The following is an 18,001-nucleotide window of genomic DNA, read 5'->3' on the forward strand; positions in this document are numbered from 1 at the left end:
TAACAAATTAAGAGATATAATTATCAGTAAATAATGGACATGTTTTTCAAATAAAAGTTCCAATTTAGTTTATTTAATTTGAAACAAGTAATGTATATTTGTGAAATGGATATTTGTTTGAAAGGAAAAAAAGATGTAACAAAGGAGTTATTATTTTAATATGAAATTAACAGAAGTTTAGCAGGAATTTTCCAGTAGAAGGAATTTCACAGGCAATTTAGTACCAAACTCCAAATATCATTTTTTGATAAATAATTTGTTTACAGAAAACACATATCATGGATAATGGTTAACTAAAATTGATACAAGACAAACTGATTCAACAACATCACATGATAATTTTGTTTTCCTATTATGGATGAAGTTTAATTTATTTCTCTCTTCCACTTAATCATCAAGGTTGTCGAGTCCTAGTTCATGAACAACGGAAAAGCATTGTGAATCAGTTGTCTGTGTCATGAACCCAAGGGGATTGACATAGCGTGTCATAGAAGCGGCACCCATGTTTTTGGTGAGGATGATTCTGTCAGACTTGTTTGGCATTGCTTCTTTACATTGTCCCTCATTTGGTGGGTCTGCAACCACCATACAGATCTCTTCCTCGTGATCACCACGAACAGGGATGTTGTACATGCCATTTGCATCAGTTGTGCTATTCTTCAAATATGACACTATATCATTCTCTTCCTTGATGCATTTCAAAGTCACATTTACACCTACAAACACATGTTCAAACATTTGTTATTATTCTTCACCTGTTACACCTTCCTTGTTCTTAATATTATGTACTAGAGTAAAAGCACATTCTCAGTATTAATCTCAGGTGTTGAAATTGATAATAGATACTTATCATAAACCCTAGTTTCTAAATCTTATGAAAAATTTTATAACACATAAATATATGATATATAAATATAAATATATGATAATGTAGGTTAGTACTATAAGAATTTATTTATTATTGACAAATCTACACAGAAAATGTGATTTACCTGATAAGGCGAAGCTGAGTCTAGACTCAAATGCGAATTGGCAAGGATCACAATAAATCTTGCCTTCAACAAAGAATTTTTCAGGTGATTTACGAGCCAATGCAGAGGAAAAGCACACCACTGAGACAAAGAGGGCAACAACAACAAATGACCTTGCCATGGTGATTAATGTATTATTGATTTTTTTGGTTATTGATGTTGCTCCCCTTGTGATGAGAGAATAAGGGTGCTATGGAATCCTTTTATACTCCATGCATGAGATTCTCTTTCTTTTTATGTGTGGTCACTAAGTTGTTCCACCATATTTAGAAGCTGAAAACTTCTTCAAAATTAGTTTTTCTTCATATTTGCCAACCAATTTAGAGACAATTAGAGTTTGCCAACCAATTTAGTGAACAACACATTTTATTATGAGTTCTTATATGTTGACAAGCAAGAGTAAATTATTCTAGATTACAACGGTTAAGAGTATAAGAAAAAATATTATTTTACTAAAATATAGATCTATATAACTAACCTAACCAACACCCTATAGCGATTAATCAATTGCATTGTGATGTTGCATTACTTAAAGTAGACACGTTAAAAAGGTTTAATTATAAATTTTTTAACACTCAAATTTGAAGCTTCTTTTTGTCGGGTGAAATTATTTTAAAATACTTTGCTTTAATAAATTTTCTTTAGAATGACTTTTCACTAGAGATGACAACCAGTGAGAGCAACTATTCGTGTCCTGTCTAAAATAAATTTGCTTTTATTTTATTTTTTATTTTTAAATAAAATTCATTAAAACCAATTCTTTAAAATATAAACTCAAATAAAAAATAATTTTAAAGTACAATTCAAATAAAATTGTACAATAAAATATTAATGCAAATATATGTGTTTATTTCTTCTAAAAACAAATTTAGATGAGTTTGCACCACAAAGTATAAGTTAAAAAAAATATTTTTAAAAACAACTTCAATTTATATGTCAAATAAAAAATTATAAATACATAAAATTAAATTTGAATAAAAATTTTAATGATTAATATTTTTTCATCAATTACTTTATTTTGATCACTTAATATTTTAAATACTCAACACTAGCAATAGTTAGCACGCTGGTTTGATAATAATATTCATATTTGCGTCAATTAGCAAACAAGAAATTAAAATACTCGTACGTATCCTCATATTCATTAATAGAAAGTATCATTAAAAATATTCATTTAATATTCATTACACTACAGATTTCATGAATATGGAGTGTTTTGTCATCAGATAAGTGTAATGCTTTGAAGGTCTGAAGTGTTGTAAACAAGAATCTAATATAGCAAAATAAAAACGAAAAACAGAGTGTGTGAAACGAAAACAGAGTAAGTGGTAAAACCCTAGATTTCTTCAGTGACCGTTGGAGGAGATCGCGGAGGTTCAGCGAAGACCGGATTTGCTCCGAGATTATCGCGCGACGTTGCCCCTTCCACCCAGAATCGTAGCCGCACGACTGGGAACGCTCACGCCTTTGCTCTGCTGATCGTGTGGAATCTGGAGAACGTTGCGAGATTCGTGGGTGGTTGGCTCCTCCTTTCCCGTGGGTCTTCCTCCAACTCCGGCGACGGTCACGGCTCCGTTAGGGTTTGAAGATGCGGTAACTTTGGGTTTTTTCATCTATAAATACCGCATTCCATCCTCTTGCTTCAAACAACCCTCACTCACGGTTCTTCATCCTCTTGAAACCCTCTACCGTGCTTCTTCTCCTTCTTCTCCATTCTTCACTTTTTCTTTTTCTTTCTCTCTCTTCAATATTTTATTATTATAATAATTCTGGGTTTGATTTGAGTATTACTCAAATAAAGAGAAACTTGCTAGTTCTGATCCTCGGAAATCTCCGGGAAGTTCCTGTTGTATCCTGGGGGACTTGCGCAATACATCGCGGATAAGTCCTTACGGACAGTGAGTACTCACGCCTCGAGAAACTATTTTTGTTCGTTTTAAAGCCAATTTAACTAAAATCGTAAGGACTTATGGCTGAAAATCCGAACAACAACGACAACACTGCTCCGGAAACATCAAATGTTGTTTCCGCAACGCAAACCATTTTTGCGAAACCATTTCCGGACGTCTCCAAAATTGAAGTCTTCACCGGTCAGAACTTCCGACGTTGGCAAGAACGCGTGTCCACCCTATTGGACATGTACAGAGTTGCTCATGCACTTACAACTGCCAAACCCGACTCCACCACGGCTGCGAAACAAGTTGACGACTGGACCCATGCGAATAAGGTATGTCGTCACACTTTACTCAATGTGTTATCTAACGATCTGTTCGATGTTTATGCTTCTTATAAGAATGCGAAAGATATTTGGGATTCTCTTATCCTCAAATATATTGCCGAAGACATCGTCAGACAAAGGTTCGTAATTGCAAAATACTACCGCTGGGAGATGATCGAAGGCAAAGACATCAAAATCCAAATAAACGAATATCACAAGCTGATTGAAGATATCAAAACTGAAAGCATAAAATTGCCAGATGAATTCGTGTCCGAACTCTTGATCGAAAAGCTTCCGCAGTCTTGGATGGATTACAAACAACAACTGAAGCACAGACAGAAACAGATGTCTCTATCAGATTTGATCACCCACATCATCATTGAAGACACAAACAGGAAGGAGTGCGTTGCTGCAAAGGCCAAAGCTTTGTTTGCCAAAGCAAACGTGATAGAAGACAAACCAGCTCCAAAAAGGTACGAGAAAAAATTTGATCACAAAAAGAAACCTAATAACAAATTCTCTCGTCCCAGTGGAACTAACCCCACTTTCAAGAAAAAAGGAAATTGCTTTGTCTGTGGAAAGCCAGGCCATGCACCTCAGTGCAGACATAGGGCTAAAAACGACTATCCTCCTAAGACAAATCTAGCCGATGGGGAAGATACTATTGTGGCAGTCGTTTCACAAGTAAACCTTGTGACAAATGTGAGCAAATGGGTGGTAGACTCTGGGGCTACCAGACACATCTGTGCAAACAGAAATGTGTTCACCTCCTACACAAGTGTGGGGGATGGAGAAGAACAAGTATATCTCGGTGACTCCAGGACAACTCCTGTCCTAGGAAAAGGAAAAGTTCTTCTGAAGCTCACATCTGGTAAAACTCTAGCTTTGAATGATGTGCTACATGTGCCATCAATTAGAGTTAATTTGGTCTCTGTGGCATTACTAAGCAAAGTTGGGGTTAAAGTGTCATTTGAATCTGACAAGATTGTTATGACAAAAAACAATGTTTTTGTGGGAAAGGGATATTGTGATCAAGGCCTTTTTGTATTAAACATTTCTGAAATTATGAATGAATCTAAATCTTCTGCTTATATTGTTGACTCGTATGATATATGGCATGCTAGATTAGGACATGTGAATTCTTCGTATGTTATAAAATTGCAACGACTAGGATTAATCAACATGCATGACAAACAAAGTAGTAAATGTGATGTATGCGTAGAATCTAAAATAACGAAGAAAACATGTCACTCTGTAGAACGTCAAACTGAAATTCTTGGTTTAATTCATACCGACCTTGCTGATTTAAAACAAACCATGTCTAGAGGTGGTAAAAATTATTTTGTAACTTTTATAGATGCTTTTTCTAGATACACCAAAGTGTATCTAATTAAACATAAGGATGAAGCTTTTGACATGTTTTTAACTTATAAAGCGGAAGTAGAAAATCAACTTAATAAGAAAATTAAGAGAATTAGATCAGATAGAGGTGGTGAATATGTTTTATTTAATGACTATTGTGTAAAAGAAGGTATTATTCATGAAGTAACCCCACCATATTCACCTGAGTCTAATGGAGTAGCTGAAAGGAAAAATAGGACTCTTAAAGAAATGATGAATGCCATGCTTATTAGTTCTAATGCTCCTGATAATTTATGGGGTGAATCTCTGCTTACTGCGTGTTTTTTACAAAATAGGATACCACATAGGAAAACTGGTAAAACACCATATGAGTTGTGGAAAGGTTATCAACCTAATTTGAAATACCTAAGAGTGTGGGGGAGTTTAGCTAAAGTGATGTTACCTGATCCTAAGAAAAGGAAAATAGGCTCTAAAACATCTGATTGTATGTTCTTAGGATATGCAGAACATAGTGCTGCCTATAGGTTTCTAGTTCTTAATAGTGATATAATTGAACGCAACACTATAGTAGAGACAAAAAACGCTGAGTTCTTTGAACACATCTTTCCTCTAAAGAGTAGTGGTACATCTGAACAACCTATAGATAGTGCTAATGATACCTTGAGTGAGGATGTTAGGAGAAGTAAAAGATAGAGAAAGGAAACATCTTTTGGAGATGACTTTTATACTTATCTAGTTGAGAATGATCCAATAAGTTTTGTAGAAGCTACTAGTGCTCCTGATGCTAAACATTGGGATAAGGCCATTAAAACTAAGCTTGAATCAATTAAGAAAAATAATACGTGGACCTTAGTAGATCTGCCTAAAGGAGCAAAACCCATTGGTTGTAAGTGGATCTTTAAGAAGAAGTACCATCCTGATGGATCCATAGAGAAATATAAGGCAAGATTAGTTGCTAAAGGGTTTACTCAAAAACATAACATAGATTACTTTGATACTTTTGCACCTGTTACTAGGATTTCCTCTATTCGTGTATTGCTAGCCTTAGCATCTATCCATAAGTTAGTAATTCACCAAATGGATGTTAAAACAACTTTTCTGAATGGTGAATTAGAAGAGGAAATTTATATGACTCAACCTGAAGGTTGTGTAGTCACAGGTCAAAAGGAAAAGGTATGCAAACTTTTAAAATCTTTGTATGGTTTGAAACAAGCACCAAAACAATGGCATGAAAAACTTGATAATGTTTTACTTTGTGAAGGTTTTTCTACCAATGATGCTGATAAATGTGTGTATTCTAGATCTGAAAATGGTGAATATGTCATTATATGTTTGTATGTGGATGACATGCTAATATTTGGTACATGCAATGATATAGTTTTTAAAACAAAATTGTTTCTTGGATCTAAGTTTGAAATGAAAGACATGGGTGAAGCAAGTGTGATTCTAGGAGTTAAAATCATAAGGAAGGGAGATAGTATATTACTATCCCAAGAAAAATACACTGAGAAACTTCTAAAGAAGTTTGGTTACTATGACTTTAAGTCAGTGAGTACTCCTTATGATGCTAACTCTAAATTAAAGAAGAACAGAGGAGAATCTATTTCTCAAACTCAGTATGCCCAGATAATTGGGAGCTTATTGCATTTAATGAGCTTTTCTAGACCAGATATTGCTTATGCAGTAGGTAGATTGAGTAGATACACTCAATGTCCTAGTCAGGATCATTGGGAAGCACTTGCGAGACTCATGAAATACTTGAGAGGTACAATGGATTATGCCATTGAATATAGTGGATTTCCCGCTGTGCTAGAAGGGTACAGTGATGCTAACTGGATCTCTGATTCAGATGAGACAAAATCCACTAGTGGTTATGTATTTACACTTGGGGGTGGTGCAGTTACATGGAGATCAGCCAGGCAAACTATTATTGCAAGATCAACAATGGAATCTAAGTTTGTTGCTCTAGAAATGGCTGGTAGTGAAGCTGAGTGGTTGAAAAACTTCTTAGCAAACATTCCTTTAGGAATGAAACCAACCCCATCTGTATCAATGCATTGTGATTGCCAATCGGCAATAGCTATAGCTAAAACTAAGAGCTATAATGGAAAGAATAGACATATACAATTAAGACACAATTTGGTGAAACAGCTGTTAAAGAGTGGAACGATTTCTATTGACTATGTCAAGTCAGAACGGAATCTGGCAGATCCTCTGACAAAACCCCTAGGGAGAAAAATGATTTTAGAAACATCGAGGGGAATGGGACTTAAGCCACTTGCAAACAAACAAGTGATGGAAACCCAACCTTTGTGATTGGAGATCCCATGAATAAGATTCATGTGGGTAAAAACAAGTCACTTGTTAGTTCTACTAGCACTAAAATTGATTTTAAATCAATTTTGTCCATTCCTATGGTGTGTGTGAAAGTGCTAGATACTGCATTATCGAGAGGATAAACTTTGTGGTTAAAATTCAGAGGTAAAAGAGTTTTAACGATTTACAAAGTTCTAATGATTTTCATATCCCTTATGGGTGGTGTATAATTTACAGCATACACTTGATGAAATCACCTATATGAGTATCAAGTGGGGCCGCTTGCATGAGATCTTGGCAAGATCTCTATAGCACTCGTGAATACCGGGCACGCGCATGGCCTAGTAGCGCAACACAGCGATAACAACAAGTAATGTGAGGGTGTATTGTGATTGATAAACCTCTAACACATACTAAGTGTCTTGGTTCATATAGCTTGCTATACCAACTACACTGTGTGTTACATTCATCAATCTAAGACTGGTTCATATAGCTTGCTATACTAGTTCTGATGCATTACATCTTAGATAAACCCAGTATTAATTTCTTTCAATATTTCTATGTTTTATCTTTTGCAATATGTGGGGGATTGTTGTAAACAAGAACCTAATATAGCAAAATAAAAACGAAAAACAGAGTGTGTGAAACGAAAACAGAGTAAGTGGTAAAACCCTAGATTTCTTCAGTGACCGTTGGAGGAGATCGCGGAGGTTCAGCGAAGACCGGATTTGCTCCGAGGTTATCGCGCGACGTTGCCCCTTCCACCCAGAATCGTAGCCGCACGACTGGGAACGCTCACGCCTTCGCTCTGCTGATCGTGTGGAATCTGGAGAACGTTGGAGAACGTTGCGAGATTCGTGGGTGGTTGGCTCCTCCTTTCTCGTGGGTCTTCCTCCAACTCCGGCGACGGTCACGGCTCCGTTAGGGTTTGAAGATGCGGTAACTTTGGGTTTTTTCATCTATAAATACCACATTCCATCCTCTTGCTTCAAACAACCCTCACTCACGGTTCTTCATCCTCTTGAAACCCTCTACCGTGCTTCTTCTCCTTCTTCTCCATTCTTCACTTTTTCTTTTTCTTTCTCTCTCTTCAATATTTTATTATTATAATAATTCTGGGTTTGATTTGAGTATTACTCAAATAAAGAGAAACTTGCTAGTTCTGATCCTCGGAAATCTCCGGGAAGTTCCTGTTGTATCCTGGGGGACTTGCGCAATACATCGCGGATAAGTCCTTACGGACAGTGATTACTCACGCCTCGAGAAACTATTTTTGTTCGTTTTTGTCATCCTCAGATAAGTGTAATGCTTTGAAGGTCTGAAGGTCACTAAAATATTAAAACTAATTAATGAGATTCATATATAAGTAATTAATTTATGTGTTAAATATTTTTGAGTTTCGAGTTTCGAGTTTACTTTTTATAATTTTTATTTTTTAAGCTGGAAATTTTATTTTATTATTATTTATTATATTACACTAATTAATTATTATGTATTAAAAAAAGTTAAATAATTATTATGTCATTTAAAATAAGTTTAAAATATCTAAAATAGTATATTATAAGTGACATATATTCATGTAGGAATTTGTGTCATTTAAAATATTTTTTTAAATATCTAAAATAAATATTATTTATTTTAATATTAATATTATAGACTAAAAATAATGATTAAAAATTTAGAGAACGGAAATTTAAAGAAACATATTTTATAAAAGAGCTAAAATAAAAATTTATGTATTTTATTCCAAATTTTATCTATGTTTCATGAATCACTTGTCGCTAAGCAGAGAAAATTGTGAAATTAATCGGATCTTGTTAGTGAGACGCTGAAACTTCTGAACTGAGAGAAGAAGAGTAGATTTGAAGGATTCTACTAGCTATAGACAATGCAATTGCTTTGAGAATCACCTTGTTACTTAACTATTTTTTTTTTATTTGACGTGTATGTGAAATTCAAGTTACTCTTTAGATGTGGTTTTGTGGTTCGAATTTTTACTTCTGCTATTATTTTCTCTATAACTTTGTTCGACTTTACATATTGAAACTGTTGTTTGGTTGTACGGTGCAGGTTTTTGACTTATCATATTTGAAGCCTGATGAATTTGTACGGTATGGATTAAAAAAATGGGAAGTTATTATACTTAGAAGAGGATTTGTTACTTATTCTATTTTTCCCTCCTCCATAAAACTGAAATACATGAGGTATGATTGCCAAGTGATTGATTATGCAGTTATTTCTTTAATTTCTAAGTTAAAAATGTGATTGATTGCACATAATTGGAATTATAGTACGTACTGATACAAATATTCGATAATATATATATATATATATATATATTACTATATTTTGGCAATCTCAAAACAGGTTGTTGGAGGTGATGGTACAATTGGTTGGGTATTAGGATGTTTTACAGAACTTCGCACACTGGTTCGAGAGTCAGTTCCTTCGGTAGGATCATATAGTTGGATACAATTTTTTTTTATCAATAATAAAAATTAAATAAATGCAAACCACTTCATGGGTAGTCCAACCCTTATACAAAATATACAATGAACAACTTCTAACCTAAAACCACCAAACTAACCAATCCAAAACACGAATCTTACTAAAAATCTAACATACGTTAAGAAACCATTCTCATACATTCCAAAGGTTCCAAGCACCAGCTAGAGAAGGAAAACAAGGCAGAACGACATTTTGCAGAAATCTAAGATCACACTTTTGTTTGCACCATTGCACACACTTCTGACACGTTAGCCACCCTTCTATTGAAAATGATAGAGTTTCTGTGATTCCAGATTTCTCCCACAACCCCAACCCAAATTGTGCTTCATACATCATTAAATGAATCACCGTTGGGTACATGCAATGACCTTTCTAGGAGTTTTAACTGGGTAAGCCTTCATAAGCTTGGAAATAATGGGTTAAACGAATGTTGGGTCTATGTACTAATTTGTCTTTCTGATATTTTTCAGGGTGGGTCATTTCCGTTTGCATGGAGGTCTGCTATTAAGAGAAAGAACTCTGCAAAGGGCTAGTACTGAAACTGTCAAGCGTTTGGATAGGTTTTATGCATTTTGCTTATAGTTTATATGTTTTTTGAACTCTTAGAAATGTTGTGTTGAATTTGGGTTTTATACGAATATATACTTTTATTGAGTTCTCTTTGCTGGCTCACATATATTAAATTGGTATAATATGTTTTTCAATGCAGTTGGCGAGTTTCACTTGCAATGCCAGAAGCACATCTGTGAAGCTACCGCATTGTTTGAAGCCTGCAGAAGAGTTCACTCTTGATCAGGTTATTGTCTAGTTTCTCATATCATTAATGCGTTTTAGCTCTGTATATGAATTGGTTAGGCTTGTTTTCTTGAGCATAGAATATGTGGCTCCCAAATGCACACATCCTTCATATATGGCTTCCAATTTCAAATAAGGTATTAAAGCTATGAAGTTGTGTAACGTGTTTTATAAATTTCCTTCTTTTTTGCTTGCTTTAGTTTACTTAATTTGATGTCACAGTTTTTAAATGGTAATATATTCTTTCTTTCTTTTTTTTTTCTTTTTCGCAGCATGATATTTGAGATTAACATATTAGCACAAGTGTTAACAGTCTAATAGCCACCATGTCTCCTAATAATGGATTGTGATCATTGATAAATCCTAATAATGGTTGCAGATTATATACTCAAGTTACAGCTGCACACATGGCTGGTTTTTCACACCTTGTGTAAGTGATCCTGGTCTAAGGTAAGATATGCTAGCTAAAGTTGTTTTATTCATGTGATAAATCAGAAAAAGCAAAATGAAGGTATAGATAGAGATCATTGGGCTTCTTTTGTGGATTACCGTCTAAATTAAAAAAATGAAGGTATAACTAAAACATTTTTTAGACATTTATATTCAAATTTATTAATTTTTATATGTTGATGATTAGGAAAATGTTCTAAAAAATAAAGAGAATAGGACAAAGCAAACCATTGGTCACATGGATGGATCCAAGAGTATTGCAAGGAAAAGAGATGAAATGGTGACAGTAATACATATGTTCATGTCAAATTTATGTTTTAATCTCTCTTATCACGTGTCATATAATTTTTCTTCATTTTAATAGGAAATGAAGTGTGGCTACAAGGTTAGTAGAGTAGATATATGGATAGCATGCTAATGGAGCATTTGTGAGTGATGAAGCGAAGGAAATTGGTGTAAGTTCAATTCTAATAAAGTCTATAATTGTCATTAACACTTAGTGTAAGTTTAATTTATTTCTTCTTGTGTTCTTTTTAAGAAAAATTCAAGCATATGAATTAACCCCATCATCATCAAGAATCATAGCCAAAGAATGTTATTTAGTTGGAACTATTCACTTTTTGAGATTTCATAGGTTTTAGTTATTTGTGGGCATTGTTTTATTTGTATGGTACACGAAGAAGGTTAACAAGGAAGAGAAAAACCGGTACTTTACTTTCTCTTCCTTTTTGTAGAGTCACATGTGAGAAAAATGGGACAAAAGTCTTTTGAAGGTGGAAGCCAATTATATAAAGAACTTCAAGATTTTTTTGGAATTGTTTCCATTTATTTCTTTTTTATTATATTTTTTCAACTTGCCTTTTTCCTAATTTTAAAACAAACTTGACCTTTTTTTGGAACTATATAGTCTATGATCTCAAGAGCAAGGTTCTAAGATTAAAAAATAACCAAACACAATATCATTTTGTTTTCCATTTACAAATTCAGTTAATTTAACTATTTAATACCATTTACATCTTATTTAATACCACGTCTATTTTTTAGTTCATTATAAAATGTCTACATTTGAGGTTTAAATATATAAAATAGGTATATTACTAGCACTTTGTACTCCGATCTGGAAATTTAAATTAGAATTTTGATAGATTAAGGTCAGAAACAAATGTGTAGTTACTAAAATTTAAAAGTGTTACATTTTTTCAAACAAAATACTTATGTCATGCTTGTTGAAGCATTACATTTTTTTCCTTCTTACAATCATATTATCTGAGTGTACATAACAAGTTTATTTAACAACATGGCTTGTAGAGGAAAATCGTTAATATTTTTATTATTTGTCACCTATTTTTTTATATATGCACCTCTTAGCAGTAACGGGGATTCGAAAACTGCCAGAAATAAAGGGGGTCTCAAAATCGCCGGAAAGTAATTATTTTCCAAGGGTTTGTAGAAACCACTGGTAATCTGTTAACAATGTTGGATCTTCTAGGGGAAAAACAAACTATGAGTAATGTACTTTAACAGGGGTTAAAATCGCCGGAAACACCAAATATAACTCTCGTTAATTTTTTATTTTTTTTTTGTAGTGGATGGAGTAGAATGACGATTTAACATCCTTCTTTAATCTGCTTTCAATTCAATTCATGCATGGAATAAGAGCGAGTGGAACATTATATACTTCTTTGAGTCTCGTAAATGTTATTGTATATATCATATTGTTATACTTCATATTGTGTATAGGAAAATATGGAGGTATTGATGAAAAGTCATGAAGAGCAGAGTGGACACATGCACAAACAAGCCGAGTTGATGCGCAAAAAAAAAAAAAGCATATGCAACTCATCATACAACACATTCAAATGAATAATCCCATATTTGGCTCTTCAGATCCTACTACAAATAGACATCATAAAGGAGACCACATTATTGATGACAGTTAAGAAGATTAGTTGTATGTTGAATTATATAATAAATTTGACTTTTTTAACTTATTTTCAATGGTTTTCATTGTGTAATATGATTTACTTTCAATTTGTGTACAACTTTTTCTTAAACTATGTATTTGAAGTTCATTCCTAGTTAGTTGGATTGAATTTTGAGTATCTATAAGCAAGTTTGAAATTTTTCTATAAATAGGTCAAAATACCATTTTAAATAGGTATTAATAATACATATAAAAATAGTCACCGAAACTGATTTGGTGACTATATTTACAAAGTTGTTGTTTAGCAACTAAAACAAAATCAATCGCTGTAATTAGAAAAATATTTAGCCACCGAAATCAATTCTATCGCTATAGGAGTCTCCATTTAGCCATTAAATTACCCACCACAAGATTTTTTAATTCATTATTTTAATCCATTGGCAACCGAAAATGGTGGTTGTTGCCACCTTTTATTTCAGCCATCGATTTAGTCACTGATTTTTTCTAAAAATTTGGTCGCTAATTTGGTTCCTGAATTCTAGTGACCAAATTTTCTGCAACAGAATAGCGACCGAAATGTCGGTCGCAAATTTGCGACCAATTTATAATTCGGTCGCTAAATGCTTTGCAACTAGGGTTTTCACTTAAATCTTTATTTGGTGACCGTTTCAGTCACGAATATGTTTTGCGACTGATTATAATGATTTTAGTGACTAAATTTGGTGGTCGCTAAAACTGATTTTTTTTTTTGTAGTGATAGTTGATTACAAAGGTTATTGGAGAGTTCCTAGTATCAAACTTGATCACCCCATGACTTTCAAGACTCTTGCAATTGATGCAGAACTTAATGAGGAAAATAGTGAATGATTTGGACAAGTTTCTGAAAGGGAAAGAGTTCTATAAAAGAACATGGAAATAGTGAATTGATGTAACTTTTATGCTTTTGGACAATTGGCCTTCAATTATCTTGGAATTTCTTAGCACAGACTCTTTGACCAGAGAAAAAACAAATTATCAAATTAAGAGATATAATTATCCATAAATAATGGACATGTTTTTCAAGTAAAAGTTCCAATTTAGTTTATTTAATTTGAAACAAGTAATGTATATTTCTGAAACAAATATTTGTTTAAAAGGAAAAAAATGTGTAATTGAGTTATTATTTTAATATGAAATTAATAGAAGTTTAGGAGGATTTTTCTAGCAGAAGAAATATCACGAACAATTTAGTACCAAACTCCAAATATCATTTATTTGATCAACAATTTGTTTGCAGACAACACATATCATGGATAATGGTTAACTAAAATTGATACAAGACAAACGGATCCAACAACATCACATGATATTTTATGTTTTTCTCTTGTGGATGTAGTAGTTTAATTCATTTCTCTCTTCCACTTAATCATCAAGTTTGTCGAGTCCTAGTTCCTGAACAACGGCAAAGCATTGTGAATCAGTTGTCTGTGTCATGAACCCAAGGGGATTGACATAGCGTGTCATAGAAGCGGCGCCCATGTTTTTGGTGAGGATGATCCTGTCGGACTTGTTTGGCATTGCCTCTTTACATTGTCCCTCATTTGGTGGGTCTGCAACCACCACACAGATCTCTTCCTCGTGATCACCATGGACAGGGATGCTATACATGCCATTTGCATCAGTTGTGCTATTCTTTTGATATGACACTATATCATTCTCTTCCTTGATGCATTTCAAAGTCACATTCACACCTACAAACACATGTTCAAACATTTGTTATTATTCTTCACCTGTTACACCTTCCTTTTTCTTAATATAATGTATTAGAGTGGAAACACATGCTCAATATTAATCTCAGGTGTTGAAATTGATAATAGATACTTATCATAAACCCTAGTTTCTGAATCTTATGAAAATCTCTTACTAAGTAAAACTTGAATGAAGTTATGACATTTATAGCTCATGCATGCACAATTGTAACACATAAATATAAATATATGATACTATAGGTTAGCACTATAAGAATTTATTGATTTAGCAAGAAAAAATTACTGAGGGATTTACGTAGAAAATGTGATTTACCTGACAAGGCGAAGCTGAGTCTGGACTCAAATGCGAATTGGCAAGGATCACAATAAATCTTGCCTTCAACGAAGAATTTTTCAGGTGATTTACGAGCCAAGGCAGAGGAGAAGCACACCGCTGAGACAAAGAGGGCAACAACAGCAAATGACCTTGCCATGGTGATTAAGGTATTATTGATTTTATTGGTTATTGATGTTGCTCCCCTTGTGATGAAAGAATAAGAGTGTTATGGAATCCTTTTATACCCGATGAGGTTATGTTCCTTTTTGTTTGTGAGGTTATGTTCCTTTTTGTGTGTGGTGATTATGTGGTTCCACCATATTTGGAAGCTGAAAACTTCTTCAAAATTATCCGTTCTTCATATTTGCTAACTAATTTAGAGATAATTTGAGTTTCTATATCCTAATTTTAGTGAACCATCATTTTATTATGAGTCTTGCTATGTTATAGGTTGATAACACAAGAGTAACTTATTTCCTATTACAACGATTAAGAGTAGAAAGAAAAACAATTTTTTAATCAAATATGAGTCTATGTAGAAAGACAGAGAAATTTTGAAATATTAATCGAAGTAACATTTTTTCTTTTATTATTTGAGCAAGTAAATATCTTAGATAAAATTATAACAATTTTAAAATTACCTTCATAAAAATAATCACCACGAAAGTTAGCAAAAGCTTTTATAAATGAAGCTCAAACACTTGTCATATTTTTTTCTTCCTCCATGCAACTAAGCTAACCAACACCCTACAGCGATTAATCAATTGCATTATGATGTTGCATTATTCAAAATAGACACGTTGAAAAGGTTTAATTATAAATTTTTTAACATTCAAATTTGAAGCTTCTTTTTGTCGGGTGAAATTATTTTGAAATACTCTGTTTTAATAAATTTGTTTTTGAATGATTTTTGCACTAGAGATGACAACCAGTGAGACCAAATTATACGTGTCCAGTCTAATTTTTTTTTTAAATTATCAGTATTTTAATAGTTAATATTTCTTTCACTAATATTTTTAAATACTCAACAATAATAATAATAATAATAATTACCACGTGGGTTTGATATCATAATATTTATAGTTGCCTCGTCAATAAACGGAGAAATTAAAATACTAATACTTATTCCTCGTATCCAATTATAGATATCTTGAAAATGGAGTGTTTTGAGTGTAATGCTTTGAAGGTCACATGAAAGTAAGAAGCTCACTAAATATTTAAAACCAATTAATGAGATTCATATATAAGTAATTAATTTATGAGTTAAATATTTTTTAGTTTGGAGTTTCGATTTTACTTTTTATATATTTTTTGTTTTTTTAAGTTGGAAATTGTTTTTATTATTATTTATTATATTACACTAATTAATTACTTATGTATTGGGAAAATGTTAAATAATTATTATAAGTGACATCATGTAGGAGTTTCTGTCATTTAAAATAATTTTTAAAATACAGTGATTAAATAATGATTAAATATTTAGAGAAGGAAATTTAAAGAAACATATTTTATAAAATAGCTAAAACCAAAATTTATGCATTTTATACAAATTTTGTAAAAGAATATTTTAAAATTTTATAATAATGGAAACACAATTTTTTTTATTAGAAATCAAAAACAAAATTCACCAATTTTAGAAGTACTAAAAATATATATAGACCTTAAAGAATTATTACTAAAATATTTAAAATATGATGTTAAAATATAAATAATTAATATACTTGGGATAAGGAAACATGTCCCTATTATCTTCCATTATAACGACCCTATGTAGTGTATTAAAACTTTTAATATATATTGCAATCTTATTTGACAAAATCTACTTTTTTTTATTTTTCACTCCAGATGTAACAGTGCTTTTTTAAAAAAAACCACAGACCCCCTCCCTCCGTGCCATTTTCTTTTCTCTCTCCCTCCATATTTTCTTCTTTCTCTCTCTCTTAATTTTCTTTCCCAATCTTCATCTATTTTATAATCTGATCATACCACGCTGTAGCTGAAGAGTTAAGGAACATTTCTACCCGATCAGATTTTTAAACAGAGTAAGTTCATTTTTACTCTAAATATCATTTGTTCTCTGTTTTTCCTTAGGATTTTGTCATCAATATTGGTGGAGTCAGTTGAGAAGTTTAACCCTCTCAACTTATTCTACTATATACTGAATTTTTGTTCTGTTTGGATAATTTGCATTAGGTTCTTAAATCTTGAAGTTTATCCAAACTGTGGGGAATAAAATTCTAAAAGTTGCTTGGAAAGCAAGCAATTGAGGTAAGGGAAGCTAAATTTAATTTTTAATAGCACCTTAGGATAGAAGATTTGAATGCGGAAGGGACGTGGTCCCAATATTCAATTTCTCTTGTAAGGATGTTGTTTGATTTATATTATTTAAATTTAAAAATATTATATTTTGATGATTTAGTATTAAAGTGTTATTTTTTTATGTCAAATAGACTTTTGAATATTGTGGATCACTTTTTGAATGATATTGTATGACGGAATGGTATGGAATTGAATTCATACATTTGAGATAATGTATGGGCTGATGTTTGATAATGTATGGGCTGATGTTTGCTGTGCATTAAGTATTGATGCCTATGTGGTAACAGAGATCTCCGAGCTTCACTGATGATCTAAGCTTCACTGATGATCTAAGTCACATAGACTAAGATATCAGGTGGTGAGAAGTTGATGGGGGAGTTCATGCACACCGTAACATATGAGATGCACGGCTTGGGTTGTATTGAACTTACCTTGATCCTTTCTATTGGATTCGCTGGTAATCTTAGGATCAGGTGTTAGTCTCTGGTAGGACTTACTTAATACGGGTCTTCCGGAAGACGTTGTTTGTTGAATATTCTAGATGTGTAGATCTCTGTGAGATCTATGTGATTGTTTTATTGTTGAGATTTGAAGAAAATTGAATAATTTGAGAAATTGATCATGTAATTTGGTTTTCTCTTGGATTTAAGTGTGTATATTATAAAATTCTATTTTCACTAGCTTACCCTTGCTTTTCATGTTGTGTTTGAATTGCGATGACTGTACTATGTACACGAGCAGATAACCATCCAGGTGCAGGAGAGCCTTAAAGGCCTCAGAGTTTTATTTTGAGCTATGACTATGTAAATATTTGTATTTCTATAAATCCTAATAATGTATTAGGAATGTTTAGAAAAACTCCAAGTTTGTATAGAAACTTGTAGAACTTTTATTGTAATAGTTATAAGTAAATTATGGGGTGTTACACCAGACAATGTGTAGAAACTTGTAGAACTTTTATTGTAATAGTTATTTAATCTTTAATAAATGTTAACTATTTGTAGAGTCTGCTTA

General features: G+C 32.6%; 2 protein-coding genes across 2 annotated transcripts; both read right to left on the reverse strand.

Annotated features, from left to right (window-relative positions):
- Positions 1-181: 181 nt before the first annotated feature.
- On the reverse strand, positions 182-1,200 carry LOC137833883 (olee1-like protein). Its single transcript, XM_068641956.1, has 2 exons — positions 993-1,200; positions 182-716 (listed from the first exon to the last, which is right to left on the reverse strand). Exons 1-2 carry the CDS (start codon positions 1,150-1,152, stop codon positions 388-390), a joined length of 489 nt encoding a protein of 162 aa, XP_068498057.1. The 5' UTR covers positions 1,153-1,200; the 3' UTR covers positions 182-387.
- Positions 1,201-13,829: 12,629 nt separating this feature from the next.
- Positions 13,830-14,873, reverse strand: LOC137833884 (olee1-like protein). The gene is made up of 2 exons (XM_068641957.1): positions 14,666-14,873; positions 13,830-14,334 (listed from the first exon to the last, which is right to left on the reverse strand). The coding sequence occupies exons 1-2, from the start codon at positions 14,823-14,825 to the stop codon at positions 14,006-14,008; spliced, it is 489 nt and encodes a 162-aa protein (XP_068498058.1). The 5' UTR covers positions 14,826-14,873; the 3' UTR covers positions 13,830-14,005.
- Positions 14,874-18,001: the final 3,128 nt, after the last annotated feature.

This window comes from Phaseolus vulgaris, chromosome 5, assembly GCF_000499845.2.
Source record: "Phaseolus vulgaris cultivar G19833 chromosome 5, P. vulgaris v2.0, whole genome shotgun sequence".
Lineage (NCBI taxonomy): Eukaryota > Viridiplantae > Streptophyta > Magnoliopsida > Fabales > Fabaceae > Phaseolus > Phaseolus vulgaris.